Genomic DNA, 14,395 nt, shown 5'->3' with positions numbered 1-14,395 from the left:
GCTGTGCCTTAAGGACACTAATTGTGTCGCTAAAAGTTCACATAATTGTCTATACCACACTGTGGAGCAACTATAATTCACTTGAAAATGTAGACTGAAATTGTGTAAGGACTTGACAGAGACTCTTCTTTTGAATGAACCAGAATCCAGCAGCCCAGTTGTAGCCACCACACCTGATCCAAGACCTTGGACCATCACCACCTCCATCACAACACCCGACAACAGCTCATCAGTTGAGCGTGAGGTCCGCCTGGTTAACGGAAACCACTCCTGCTCTGGCAGAGTAGAGGTCTACCATGACGGTCGGTGGGGGACCGTGTGTGATGATTCATGGGACCTCAGGGACGCTAACGTGGTGTGTAGACAGCTGGACTGTGGCTCTGCTCGTTCAGCATTACAAAATGCAGCTTTTGGTCGGGGCAGTGGACCCATCTGGCTGGATAATGTCTCGTGCACAGGCAGCGAATCAAAGCTTGTAGAGTGCAGGCACAGAGGGTTTGGATTCCACAACTGTGGTCATTTTGAAGATGCTGGTGTCATCTGTGAAGGTAAATTTAATTGATATCATCTGTCAGAATCTTGTTATGGCTTCATATTCAGCAGAGAGGAGTTAAGAAATCAATAATCTGATGGAGAAATACAAACATGACGCATTTCTTATCAACATGCTCATGAACTTTTAGGAGTCATTGTTTATTGAAGTAGATATAAAGTATGTACGGTAGTTTTAAGATATAGCATTGTCTTTAGGATGTTGAAGAACATTTTTAGTTGTCTGTCACCTATTGGACAAATATAAAAAATGATCTTTACACTTCTAATGATGCAAGAAACCTTCAGATATTTTAAACATCTTTTAAAGTCTCTCTGTCTTGTGTCTCACATCATCAACATAATGCCTCATGTTTTCTGTCAGCTGCTGCACCAGTACAAGGATATATATGCATTATAATCTTTAATGTGTTCTCTCATACTTTTATACTATTATTTCCAGCCTCTACACTGCATGATTACCAGCTCATTTGCAGCCCTGATAAACTTCAAATGGGGCTGGATTTGGCTGACCTGAACTCAGGTTTGAACCCATACTCTGGCCACTTGGCATCTCGCAACTGCTCCTGGGCCAGAGTGCAAAATAACATGGTGTGGTATGACGTAGACGCCGTGGAAGGTGCCTGCGGAAATACTCTGACGGTACACACTTAGTTTCTTTTTATATTCATTTTATCATTTTTTTGGTCATGTTATTTTCCTTAAAATTTTCTCTTCTACTGTTCTCCAAGTTAAACTTAGCTTTTGGTTGGTTGGAGACTAAATTGAAGGTGTGCAGAGACTAGTTCAATATCTTAAAACATTAAAACATTTGAAATCCAGCTTCTCCCTCCTGTAGAGAAGTTTGTTTCCCCTCACTGTGTAAAGTCTGGTAATGCTTGTAATGCAGCTGCTCACAGCACTTCAATGAACGTTTTCATGTACTTTACACTCATTCAATCAACCTTGTTTTTCAGACCAACCGCACACATGCCATCTACTCCAACTCTTTATTTGTCCAGCCTGTTATCAACGGGTCCTTTAACCCTGTGAGCATCTCTTTCTCCTGTGCGTATCCCCTGGAAACAGACACCAGCCTGAATGTGGCCATCAGACCAGTCCTGCCGTAAGTAGCCTCCCTCTTATTGATTGTTACTAACTATGCATAAATAGTGAATCTATCATGTGAGCTGTTTATTACCTGATCATACCGTCCTCCTGAGATCAAATGTTACATTTCCTACTGTATATAACCAGGTGAATCATCTTTGATACACATGTCCTCAGTGAGTTACTTTCGTTGCATGCAGCACAAAGGCAAGGCAAGTTTATTTATATAGCACTGTTCAGACACAAGGCAATTCACAGTGCTTTACAGACGTAAAAACAGAAAAACATGTGTTTTATATTCTACAAGTATAGACATGTACTGTATCTGACATGTACTTATGGCCAAGACCATTTAATGCTTTATAGACCAGTAGATAGATAGATAGATAGATAGATAGATAGATAGATAGATAGATAGATAGATAGATAGATAGATAGATAGATAGATAGATAGATAGATAGATAGATAGATAGATAGATAGATAGATAGATAGATAGATAGATAGATAGATAGATAGATAGATACTTTATTGATCCCGAGGGAAATTCAAGGCATCCAGTAGCAGTATACAGACAGGCAGGACACAAGACATTACAACGTTACAATACACACCCCCTGTTCCCCCTCCCCTCTGTATACAATAGTCCCCCAAACAAGATTTAGCAGCCCCTGTGTGACTAAGAGTAAATATAATTACAGGTTAAACCTGTGCAGTTAGCATTAGCATTAGACTTAAATCTTATATAGCATAATGTACACAACCTGTGAAGGAGAGAAAAACATGTGCTGGTTAAAAGAGACTTGTAAACAGTTAAAGAGCCTTAGAAACAAAGTGCTGACCTTCTAGAAACTAGTTACATGTGCATGTACAGTGGTGTTTGAGGTAGTGCCAGAGGTGTGAGTACAATCATTAAACAGTCAATGCAGGGATGCAAATTGGGCCATTGGCATGCTCAGCAACATAAAGGAGCAGTGATTAGCAATAAAGGTCCAAAACAATAAGGGGAAACCAGGACTGCTCAGAGTTATTGCCATTAAAGTACCCAACTATTGAGGAGCAGATTAGTATTAAGTGTAAAAGACAATAGAGTGAAACTTGACCTAATTAGGGTGATCATGTCAACCATTACAGATGTAGCATAACACAACAGTAGGATGAAACCAGACATGATTAGAGTAGTAGTAGTAGTAAGATTTTAAAGTCGATCCTCTGACACACAGGCAGCCAGTGCAGTGATTGAAGCACAGGTGTAATGTGCTCCACCCTCTTTGTGTTGGTGAGGACTCTGGCTGCAGCATTTTGGATCAGCTGCAGCTGTCGGACAGATTTTTTACTAAGGCCTGTAAACACACCGTTACAATAATCCAGCCTGCTGAAAATAAAAGCATGAACAAGTTTCTCTGAATCCTGTTTGGTCAGCAATATTTTTCAGATGGTAGTAAGCTGATTTTGTTACCATCTTAATGTGGTTGTTATTTGAGGTCTGAGTCCATAATCACACCAAGATTTCTGGCTTGATTTGTTGTTCTTAAGGACATGGATTCAAGACGAGCGCTGACCTCTGACCTTTCCTCTTTAGGGACAAAAACAATCACCTCAGTCTTTTCTGGGTTCAGTTGTAAGAAGTTGACACTGAGTTCGTTGACGCTGATATATAGAGCTGTGTGTCATCTGCATAATTATGATAGGAAACGTTGTAATATTCCATGATCTGAACGAGAGGGAGCATGTAGATGTGAAATAAAAGCGGCCCAAGGATGGAACCTTGAGGAACTCCACAGGTGATCTTCACATGCTCAGATTCATAATTACCAACAGACACAGTGTAGACCCTGTCCTGCAAGTAAGATTTTGACCAATTTAAGGCAGTTCCAGAAACTCCAAGCCAGTTTTCAAGTCTGTCCAGCAGTATGTTATGGTCCACCGTATCAAATGCAGCACTAAGATCCAGTAGCATTAACACTGAGACTTTAGATGCATCACTGTTCACATAGATATCATTTAGTACTTTGATAAGAGCAGTCTCAGTGCTGTGCTTTGACCTGAATCCAGACTGAAAAACAAAGTATTTATTTTGTACCATAAACATGTTAAGTTGCACAAAAACTGCTTTTTCAATTATCTTGCCTAAGAAAGGCAAGTTTGATATGGGTCTGTAGTTATTAATTGATAAAGCATCCAGATTACTCTTTTTTTAGGAGGGGTTTGATCACTGCTGTCTTTAGCGACTTAGGAAAAGTGCCTGTCTGAAGAGAGCTGTTAACTATCTGCAATACATCTGGTGCAACACAGTTAAAAACATTTTTTTAAAAGCTTGTAGGCAGAATGTCAAGACTGCATGTAGTGGACCTGAGGTGTTGAACTATGTCTGTTAATGCTACTAGATCTAGAAGGTGAAAATGTGCCAGGTTAGCTAAATTGTTTTCATTAGGAGGCACAGGAGTTACAGTCAGACTGCCTGTAGTAGACTCACTGACTGTCTATCTAATCTGTTCAATTTTCGGGGTGAAATGCGATGCAAAATCATTGCATGCCTTTACAGATAACAGTTCAGCAGGAACTGATGCTGAGGGGTTGGTCAGTCTGTCCACGACAGTAAACAAAGTCTGAGCATTGTTGCTGTTTGTTGATTATCTCAGAGAAGAAGGACTGTCTGGCCCTTTTGAGTTCTAAGTTATATAAGCGGAACGTCTCTTTAAAGATGTCATAATGAACCTGGAGTTTACTTTTTTGCCACCTGCGCTCAGCCTGTCTAAAATCTTTTTTTTTTGTTGTAACAAGTGTACCATTCCTCCAATGGGGCTTTCTTTTTACACAGATATCTTTGGCCTTGACTAGGGCAACGGCATCAATAATATTTAGAACTTTAGCACTGAACTTATCTACAAGGTCTTTGACAGGAGCTGAGTGTAGAGCTGGTGTGTTAGTGAATGCCTCAGTGAAAAGTGTTGTCATCAATGTAACGTTTTCTGATCAGCTCTGTTTTGCCTTCTCTGCAGTCAACCAAGATGGAAGCTTTCAAGGAAACACAATAGTGATCAGAGATGGCAACATCATTCACTACAACATCAGAAACCATTAGACCTCTTGAAATGACCAAGTCCAGAGTGTGTCCCTTGTTATGTGTTGGATTTCTTACATGCTGGGAAAGATTGAAGTTTTCCAAGATGTTTATAAGTTCTTTCACACTGTTATCTCTTGGATTGTCCAAATGAATGTTGAAATCACCCACTATAACAACACAGTCATAGTCAATACACACAGCAGATAATAGTTTGTTGAGGTCATAAATGAAGTTTGCGTTATACTTTGGTGGCCTGTAGATAGTGACTAATATTGCACAACAGGGCGAGCTCAGCTGGAGTGCGATGTATTCAAAAGAACATTTCCCATATGACAACTGTTTGCATTGGTACTTGTTATCGTACAGAGCAGCTACTCCACCTCCTTTCCTCGACTCTCTAACTTCACTGATAAAATTAAAGTGTGGAGGAGCTGTTTCAATAAGTGCTGCTGCACTGTTGCTCTCATTTAACCAAGTTTCAGTTAAAAACATATCTGAATTCTCTTCGATTATGAGATCATTAATTAAAAGTGACTTGCCTGATAGAGATCTAACATTTAGTAGAGCAAATTGTAACATGCTATGAACATTGCTAGATTCACACTGTGGCTGACGCACAACTGGAATCCAGTTAGATAGAGTGACCGTACGTTTTAACCTACTGATGTACTTTGCGCCATGCCACCAGCTATTTGAGATAACTGGTATGTTAAAAACTTCCGAGACAAAGGGTCCTGGCTTTTCCCTGGAGATGTCAGGCATAGCATTTGCCTTAAAACCTGGACCCAGAACACATCAGTACACACACTCTTTTGGGCTCTTATTGGGAGACTGGTGTAGGTTCAGATCTAGCTTTGGAAGGGGTACAGGTGGTGCTCGTCTGCGCGGAGGTGGTGGAGGGGGGCCAGGTTGTTGTAGGGGAACTAGGGGTGATAGGATCCCAGGTCGGAGGGGAGTGAGTCTGGTACCAGTGTTGACAAGTTTGTTCATTTGTTCAGTAAACTCCAACATGGGGGAGAAGGGGGAGGGGATACCCGGTGAAGATGGTGAACTGGGTGGATGAACACGGCTCTTTTTGTATCTTCTGCGTCTTTACGTAGCTGAAAAGTTCATCTTTGTCCATCTGATATCGACTTTTCTTCCAGATGTCACAGAGATTCTGTAGAGTGGCACCAATCTCTTTGCATAAGACAAAGACAATCCACCAGGGTGCTCCGTTACACCTTTGCATGGCATATCAAAAAGAGAGGTTTTCTGTTTGTGCCAAAATGCACACTGCATTTACCATTTAAAAAAGATAAACAAATAAGCAAAGAAAACAATATGTTACCGTGATACAACAAGAATCATTTTAATATTTTTTGTTTTGTAACTCATTGTTTAATTTATCTAAAGTAATGACTTTAAAGAGTAACAAACCACCAGACCACTTTGTTCAGCTGTACACATCTGTTCATGAGTGTTGTAGATCCATTCTAATTCAAATCTCGGCATTTGAGTGCAAAGTGGTAAAATCTGAACTATTGTTTTAGAAATGTGTATAGTGACTGCCCTCTACAGGTTGAAACCTGGCTACTGCAAGCGCGTTTTTAAATTTTACTAGCTGGTAGTACCTTACTTTGTGAATTTGCTGGAAGCTTTTACATAATGTAAGTGTGCTCAATACCTCAGCAACTAACAAAACCAGCCTTAATGAATAAAAATACAGTTGTGCTGATATAATCTAACAGTTAGTGACATGACATTTTTTTAAATCAAATTCAATCCAATCAAGTGTAAGTTGCAATCGCAATATTAAACCAAGACTCTGATGGTACTACAGTGAATGAAAGCAGTGTTGTGGGGTTTGAGTCAAGTCCAAACACACTTTTTTTTGGGAGAGTCAGTTATTTAAATGAATCCCAGAGTAATCTCTCTCTAATAGTTTGTCCATTCATCAGGAACACTTTTATTTCACTGCCTGTCATCTGTTGACTAGAAAGAAATATCTGTGGTATTCTGAAATCATTGTACAAGAGAAGATTTTTAATTTTAAATCAATTCAAACTTAAGCCTTCTTTCTTTACAGGTCATCAGGGGGCATTTTAGGATCAGGTGCCAAACCCAGGGCCACCATGTCTCTTTTCCGTAACTCCGCCTTCACTGAGACTTACCCAGCTGGAGGGATCAACCTGTCACTGGGTTCACCTTTGTACGTGGGTGTCTCTGTAACAAAGAGAGAGTTCAGATTCGTTGTTGTTCTGGAGGAATGCTACGCCTCTCATTCACCTGATCCTCACTATTACCAGAAATACTGTCTCATCCAGAACAAGTGAGTGTCCCTCTTCTCTTCAGAATCAGGAAATTGTTTGTGGAGTATAACTGAAAGAACAAAAAGTGAGATGTAGTGATTTATGGTGAGCTGTTTCGTTCTCTCTGCCAGGTGTCCCACCGATGCCCGACAGGTGTCTGTGATTGAGAGCGGCAGGTCTTTGCGTGCTCGTTTCTCGGCGCTGCTCTTCCTGATGGAGGATGATTCTAGACCCATTTATCTTCACTGCAACATCAGCCTGTGTGACCGAACAAGATTTTCCTGTGTCCCAGTAAGTCAAACAGTTCACTTCATCATTGAGTTATTCATTCATAATCACACCTGCTTAAAACAATGATGATTGATAATATCTGCTCTTTCTATCCTCTCCACCATGTAGTCCTGTCAAAGGAGGACATATCGCTCTGTTTCCAGCTCTGAGGCCGCAGGCAGCGTCACCGTTGGACCAATTACTTGTGAGTAAAAATATGATTTAGTTTGAGGGATGATGTTGCAACACAAGGAACTGTGTAAGTAACATGTGTTTTGCTTTATCTCTTTCCTAATCTTTAGGGGAGACGTCAACTAAGTGAGCTGGTTACACCAACACATCACATGATGTGATATTATCTAAGACTGTTCTTCTATCCACAAGTCGTTGGATCATTGTGTACTGGGTCTAACAGCAGATATATTGGACATTGTTGGATTTCTTTGTTTCCTTTTGGATTATAATTTACCTTTGTAGGACTCCCATTTCAGTGTTGATTGGGCTGGAGCCTATCAACACCAGGACCCCGTATCCAGCCCCTTCAAACATGCCGTTTCCTTTTCCCTCTTCCTTTTCTAACCAAGAATTTGTTGTAATTTAAAGGGCAATTGTTTATTATAATTGGTATATTTTCATTGTGACATAAACTGGGTACAATGGCTTTCTGTTCAAATTCCCTGTCTTCAATTTATTAAATGCAGGTTATTGATTATTAATAATGTTAGTATTTAATTAATTAGTTTGAGACTAATGTTGTAATATTTGTTTTTTCTTTGATATCAGAGTGGTACCCCTACGTTTATTAACATAGTTTAATAATATTTTAATCATAATTAAATAAGGATAATTTTTCATGTTAATTTGATAATCACATTTTACTTCATAAAACTCAACATAAATGTTCATTCAATCTACCGACATAATGTATTTTCTTATCCATCCCTATCAATCTTGTATTTAAAAGTACATTGTTAGGTTTTGTTTTTAGGCGGACCCCAAAATGCAGAGACAGAGACGAACACAAGTGGTTTAACCAAAAGATATTTAATGTTCCAAACAAAAGAGCAGGCAGTGAAGGCAGGAGGCTGGCTGGCTCAACGATCCAGGAGGCACACCAAAAACTAGAAAAAAGGAAAAACATACGATCAGTCCAACTGTTCCAAAAAACGAGAGCACAAAAACCACAAGAGGTTATCAAACAATATGCTGGAAGGCAATACCTGACCACTACCGAGTTATACGGAATTATCTGGCACAGGAGTAGGGTGACAGCCAGGCTTATATGGAGGGGTTGATTAGATGGAAGACAGGTGTGCCTCGTCTGCTGCCTGGAGGAGCCAGCCACACCCCCTGCCACTCACATACCTGCAGAAGAGAAAAGAAACGGAGAAGGGAGGGGGAGAAAGGACAACACAACCACACAGAAAACAACCAAACAGAACTGAAACCTCACAGTACCCCCCCCTCAAGGGACGCCACCTGGCGGCCTACCAGGCTTGTCTGGAAACCGGTTGTAAAAGTCATAAATCAAAGACTTGTCCAATATCAGGGCGCGAGATATCCACGAGCGCTCCTCTGGCCCATAACCCTCCCAGTCAACTAAAAACTGGAAGCCTCGGCCTCGCCTACGCACATCCAACAGTTGCCGGACTGAAAAAGCCGGGTGATCGTCAATAATCCGGGGGGGAGGAGGGGGTTCGGCCGGAGGACAGAGAGTGCTGGAGTTGACAGGCTTCAGGAGTGACACGTGGAATGAAGGATGAACCTTCAACGAGGGGGGAAGTCTTAAACGAACCACACAGGGATTAATAACCCGCTCGATCTCATAAGGGCCAATGTATCTGGGTGCCAATTTCCGGGACTCCACCTGGAGCGGAAGGTCCCGAGCGGATAGCCATACCTTTTGGCCGGGTTGGTAATCCGGGGCCGGAGTGCGGTGACGATCCGCAAACCTCTGGTTCTGCAACGCAGTCCGGGTGAGTGCAGCTCTGGCTGCGCGCCAGATCCGTCGTGCCCGTTGTAGGTGCCCCTGAACCGACGGAACAGCTACTTCTGCCTCCTGTGCTGGAAAGAGGGGAGGCTGAAATCCATTAGCTGCCATGAAGGGGGACATACCTGTGGCAGATGACACCAGGGAGTTGTGGGCGTATTCGATCCAGGAGAGATGGGTGGACCAGGAAGCAGGAAACTGGCCAGTGACGCAACGAAGTGCCGATTCCAAGTCCTGGTTAGTCCGCTCCGTCTGGCCGTTGGTCTGAGGGTGGTAACCGGAGGACAGGCTGACCGACGCCCCCAACGCCTGGCAAAAAGCCTTCCACACCTGCGCGGAGAACTGTGGACCCCTGTCCGAAACAATGTCCTGCGGTATGCCATGAAGTCTAAAAACATGCAGGGTGAGCAGAGAGGCTGTCTCCAGGGCAGAAGGCAGCTTGGTCAGAGGAACAAAATGCGACATCTTCGAGAATCTGTCAACAATTGTCAGAATGGTTGTGTTACCTTCCGACGGAGGCAGACCTGTGACAAAGTCCAAGGCAATGTGGGACCATGGCCTGTGAGGTGTAGGGAGAGGACGAAGCAGGCCAGCTGGAGCACTGTGTGACGCCTTACTGCGGGCGCAAACTGAACAGGCTGACACGTACTCCTTAGTGTCTGCTGACATGGAAGGCCACCAGAAGCGTTGTCGTAGGAGGCTCAGGGTCCGATGAAAACCTGGATGGCAGGCGATCTTCGATGCATGTCCCCATTGAAGAACCTCTGACCTAGCAGCCGGAGGTACGAACAGCTGACCAGGCGGACAATCCACAGGGGGCTGGTGATGTTCTTGGGCCTCCTGGACCAACCTCTCAACGTCCCAACGGGCAGCCCCAACCACACAAGAGGACTGCAGGATGGTTTCCTCCGCGACCTCCTCAACCGGTGGTGAAAACTGCCGAGACAGTGCGTCAGGCTTCACGTTCCTAGAACCTGGGCGGTAGGTGAGTGTGAAGTTGAAGCGTCCCAGGAACAGAGCCCAGCGGGCCTGGCGTGAATTAAGCCTGCGGGCAGAACGAAGGTAAGACAGGTTCTTGTGGTCTGTCCATACCACAAAGGGATGATTTGAACCCTCCAGCCAGTGCCGCCATTCCTGCAGAGCCAACACGACCGCCAGGAGCTCCCGGTTCCCCACATCGTAATTCTTCTCAGCTGGGGTGAGACGTCGGGAGAAGAATGCGCAGGGATGCAACTTCTGATCCGCGGCAGAGCGTTGGGAGAGAACAGCCCCCACTCCAGAGTCCGAGGCATCAACCTCCACAACAAACTGACCAGAGGGGTCAGGGTGAGATAAAACGGGGGCTGACGAAAACAAACTCTTTAACTTAACAAAAGCCCCTTCTGCTGCAGAAGACCAAACGAAAGGAACCTTCACCGAGGTTAGTTTGGTCAGTGGTGTAGCAACTCTACTATAATCGCGGATAAACCTACGATAGAAATTGGCAAACCCTAGGAATCTTTGAAGTTGCTTTCTTGTTGTAGGAGTGGGCCATTCGGCCACTGCCTGGACCTTGGCAGGGTCGGTCTTGATTTGCCCCTTCTCCACAATAAAACCAAGAAAACTAACTGAGGACACATGAAACTCACACTTTTCAGCCTTTACATAGAGTCTGTTCTCTAATAGTCTCTGCAGCACAAGATTTACATGCTGGACATGCTCCTGAAGCGACTGGGAAAAAAATCAAAATGTCATCCAGGTAAACGAACACAAATCTGTTGAGCATGTCGCGGAGAACGTCATTAATGAGTGCCTGGAAGACGGCAGGGGCATTAGTTAACCCAAAAAGCATCACAAGATACTCAAAATGCCCCAGTGGTGTATTAAAAGCAGTCTTCCACTCATCGCCCTCCTTGATTCTCACCAAGTGGTAGGCGTTTCGGAGGTCCAACTTAGAGAACACGGTGGCCTGGTGGAGGGGGCCGAAGGCAGAGTCCATGAGGGGAAGAGGGTACTTATTCTTAACGGTGACGTCGTTAAGTCCCCTATAGTCTATACAGGGCCGCAAAGTCTTGTCCTTCTTTTCAACAAAGAAAAATCCTGCCCCTACAGGAGAGGATGAAGGGCAGATTAGTCCGGTCGCTAACGAGTCTGTAATATACTTCTCCATGGCCTCCCTCTCAGGTCTGGAGAGGTTGTACAGCCTGCTGGATGGTAGAGGCGCGCCGGGTAGAAGGTCAATACAACAGTCATAAGGTCTGTGTGGCGGCAGTGATAATGCGCGATCCTTACTGAAAACCTCCTGGAGGTTGTGATATTCAGAGGGAATGGACGAGAGATCAACTGGTTTAGGAGGACTAGGTGTGGTAGTGGTTGTGGTAGGTATCGCAGAGTGTAGGCAATGAGAATGGCAGAAAAGGCTCCAATTAGTGATAGTAAGTGTAGCCCAGTCTATGTGTGGGGAGTGGAGCTGCAGCCAAGGGAGACCTAACACAAGTGGTGAAGTGGGTGATGAAATAATATACAAAGAAATGGTCTCATGATGATTACCAGACGTAACCAAGGTAATCGGACCCGTGTGGTGAGTAATGCGAGCGAGGAGTCTACCGTCGAGAGCGAACACGTTCTTAGGTCTGGGAAGGGGCTCAGAAGGTAAGCGGTGCTGGGAAATAAAACGAGAGTCAATAAAATTGTCATCTGCTCCAGAATCCACCAGAATCTTGAGAGAAACTGAGGTCTGACCCCAGGAGACAGTACCTCTGTCGTTTTGAGGGGGACGAAAAGTCTGCCGTGTGGCTCACCAGCGCCCCCTCTGAGACTGATGAGCCTGCTCTTTTGGCACCGCTGGACAGAGGCGTACCTGGTGGCCATGTTGACCGCAGTAGATGCACAGACCCTGTTGAAGGCGACGTTGTCTCTCAACACGGGAGAGTCTCATCCTCCCCAGCTGCATGGGTTCTTCAGAGCTGAGAAGAGTCGAGTCTGCAGGCGGAGAGGTCTCGGAGGATGACGGCTCCGATGAGAAGGAGTGATGTGAAGGTCTCCATTGTCGATCAGAAGACGGGGTTCTTGAGAAGGGTGAGGAGACTCTACGCCTAGCCTCTCTCTCCCTACGTCTCTCACTGAGGCGATTATCTAAACGAATAGCTAGCGAAATTAAATCTTCTAATGAAGTGGTTTCGTCACGGGCTGCTAACTCATCTTTAAGAACTTCATTTAAACCCCTAAAGAAAACGCCTTGTAAGGCTTTCTCGTTCCAGCCGCTCTCTGCTGCGAGAATGCGGAAATCAATGGAGTACGAAGACACCGTCCCTGAACCCTGACGTAGGGCAAGAAGTCGATTACTGACCTCTTTCCCCTGTAGTGGATGGTCGAACACCTTACGCATCTCCGCGGAAAATAACTGAAAAGACAAACAGACCGGTGACTTACTGTTGTCTAGTGCTACCGCCCAGGCGGAAGCCTTCTCAGACAACAAACTCATCACAAAAGCTACTTTAGCTCTATCAGAGGAGTAAGTCAGTGGCTGCTGATCAAACACAAGCGAGCACTGGTGGAGAAACTGACCACATGACCCTAACACTCCTGAATACCTGACTGGCGTTGGAATGAAAGGTTCACGGGGGTATCCGGATTGGATACTAGGAGACGCTGACGCAGGTGCTGGAGGTGGTGTAGGAGCAGGAGTTGATGCAGGTGCTGGGTGCGTGGCAAGGTGAGTAGAAACCTGGTCAAGATGGCTGCCGAGCTGTGCCACATTTGTGGAAAGGGTTTGGAGTGTAGCCATAATCTCTCCCAGAGCAGTCTCATGCCGCCCCACTAAAACTCCTTGGGAGGATAAAGCCTGCTTAAGTCCTTCAGTCTCTGCGGGGTCCATTTTGGCCAGATAATTCTGTTAGGTTTTGTTTTTAGGCGGACCCCAAAATGCAGAGACAGAGACGAACACAAGTGGTTTAACCAAAAGATATTTAATGTTCCAAACAAAAGAGCAGGCAGTGAAGGCAGGAGGCTGGCTGGCTCAACGATCCAGGAGGCACACCAAAAACTAGAAAAAAGGAAAAACATACGATCAGTCCAACTGTTCCAAAAAACGAGAGCACAAAAACCACAAGAGGTTATCAAACAATATGCTGGAAGGCAATACGTGACCACTACCGAGTTATACGGAATTATCTGGCACAGGAGTAGGGTGACAGCCAGGCTTATATGGAGGGGTTGATTAGATGGAAGACAGGTGTGCCTCGTCTGCTGCCTGGAGGAGCCAGCCACACCCCCTGCCACTCACATACCTGCAGAAGAGAAAAGAAACGGAGAAGGGAGGGGGAGAAAGGACAACACAACCACACAGAAAACAACCAAACAGAACTGAAACCTCACATACATGTCATAAATACTTTACTCAATAACATCGCTGTAGAGAATCTAATACCCTGATTTTTCAGGACATACACCATTACATTTAAAGCTTAACTCCTGCACACTGACTGACTTACAAACAAATGGTTATTGGCAAAGTTTTGGGACTAAACTTTGCAGAACCGGACCCCCTCCGGCCCCTGGCTGCATTGTTCCTCTTGGATCCGAGGTTCGGCTAACAGCCGGATCCTCCTCTCCAGTACCCTGGAATAGACTTTCCCAGGGAGGCTGAGGAGTGTGATTCCCCGGTAGTTGGAAGACACCCTCCGATCCCCCTTCTTGAAAAGAGAGACCACCACCCCGGTCTGCCAGTCCAGAGGCACTGTCCCCAACCTCCACTTGATGTTACAGAGACGTGTCAACCATGACAGCCCCTGCACATCCAGAGAATTAAGATACTCAGGGCGAATCTCATCCACCCCCGGAGCCTCGCCACCAAGGAGCTTGCCAACTACCTCGGTGACTTTGGCTTGGGTGATGGACGAGTCTATCTCTGAGAACTCAGCCTCTGCTTCCTCAGTGGAAGATGTGACCTTGGATTGAGGAGATCCTCGTATTCCTTCCACCGCCCGACTACATCCCCAGTTGAGGTCAGCAGCTCCCCACCTCCACTGTAGACAGTGTTGGTGAAGTACTGCTTCCCCCTCCTGAGGCGACGGTATGACAGAGCCACAATAAAGAATCATTGTTGCAAGATGAGTATAAAAGGAAACCTAATTGTTATTGAAACGTGCAAAATAAA

The 14,395-nt window shown here is 44.8% G+C and overlaps 1 protein-coding gene and 1 long non-coding RNA gene across 2 annotated transcripts; one reads left to right on the top strand and one right to left on the bottom strand.

Moving 5' to 3' along the window:
- The first annotated feature begins 1,556 nt into the window (after positions 1-1,556).
- On the top strand, positions 1,557-7,652 carry LOC306819103 (uromodulin-like). The gene is made up of 5 exons (XM_079336839.1): positions 1,557-1,657; positions 6,776-7,018; positions 7,130-7,289; positions 7,398-7,473; positions 7,571-7,652. The coding sequence occupies exons 2-5, from the start codon at positions 6,822-6,824 to the stop codon at positions 7,588-7,590; spliced, it is 453 nt and encodes a 150-aa protein (XP_079192965.1). The 5' UTR covers positions 1,557-1,657; positions 6,776-6,821; the 3' UTR covers positions 7,591-7,652.
- A 5,537-nt stretch (positions 7,653-13,189) lies between these two features.
- On the bottom strand, positions 13,190-13,603 carry LOC306820196. The gene is made up of 2 exons (XR_013778649.1): positions 13,390-13,603; positions 13,190-13,282 (listed from the first exon to the last, which is right to left on the bottom strand). It is a non-coding gene; the product is annotated as an uncharacterized lncRNA (long non-coding RNA).
- Between the last annotated feature and the right edge of the window lie 792 nt (positions 13,604-14,395).

This window comes from Symphodus melops (assembly GCF_947650265.1).
Source record: "Symphodus melops genome assembly, chromosome: 2".
Lineage (NCBI taxonomy): Eukaryota > Metazoa > Chordata > Actinopteri > Labriformes > Labridae > Symphodus > Symphodus melops.
This window is presented reverse-complemented; position numbering and strand designations above follow the sequence as displayed.

Excerpts from the sequence above, each read along its gene's own strand:
- LOC306819103 (XM_079336839.1), top strand. The coding sequence starts at position 6,822 with ATGTCTCTTTTCCGTAACTCCGCCTTCACTGAGACTTACCCAGCTGGA. Across the intron at positions 7,019-7,129 it reads TACTGTCTCATCCAGAACAA|GTGTCCCACCGATGCCCGAC; the intron begins GTGAGTGTCCCT and ends TCTCTCTGCCAG. Across the intron at positions 7,474-7,570 it reads CACCGTTGGACCAATTACTT|GGGAGACGTCAACTAAGTGA; the intron begins GTGAGTAAAAAT and ends CCTAATCTTTAG.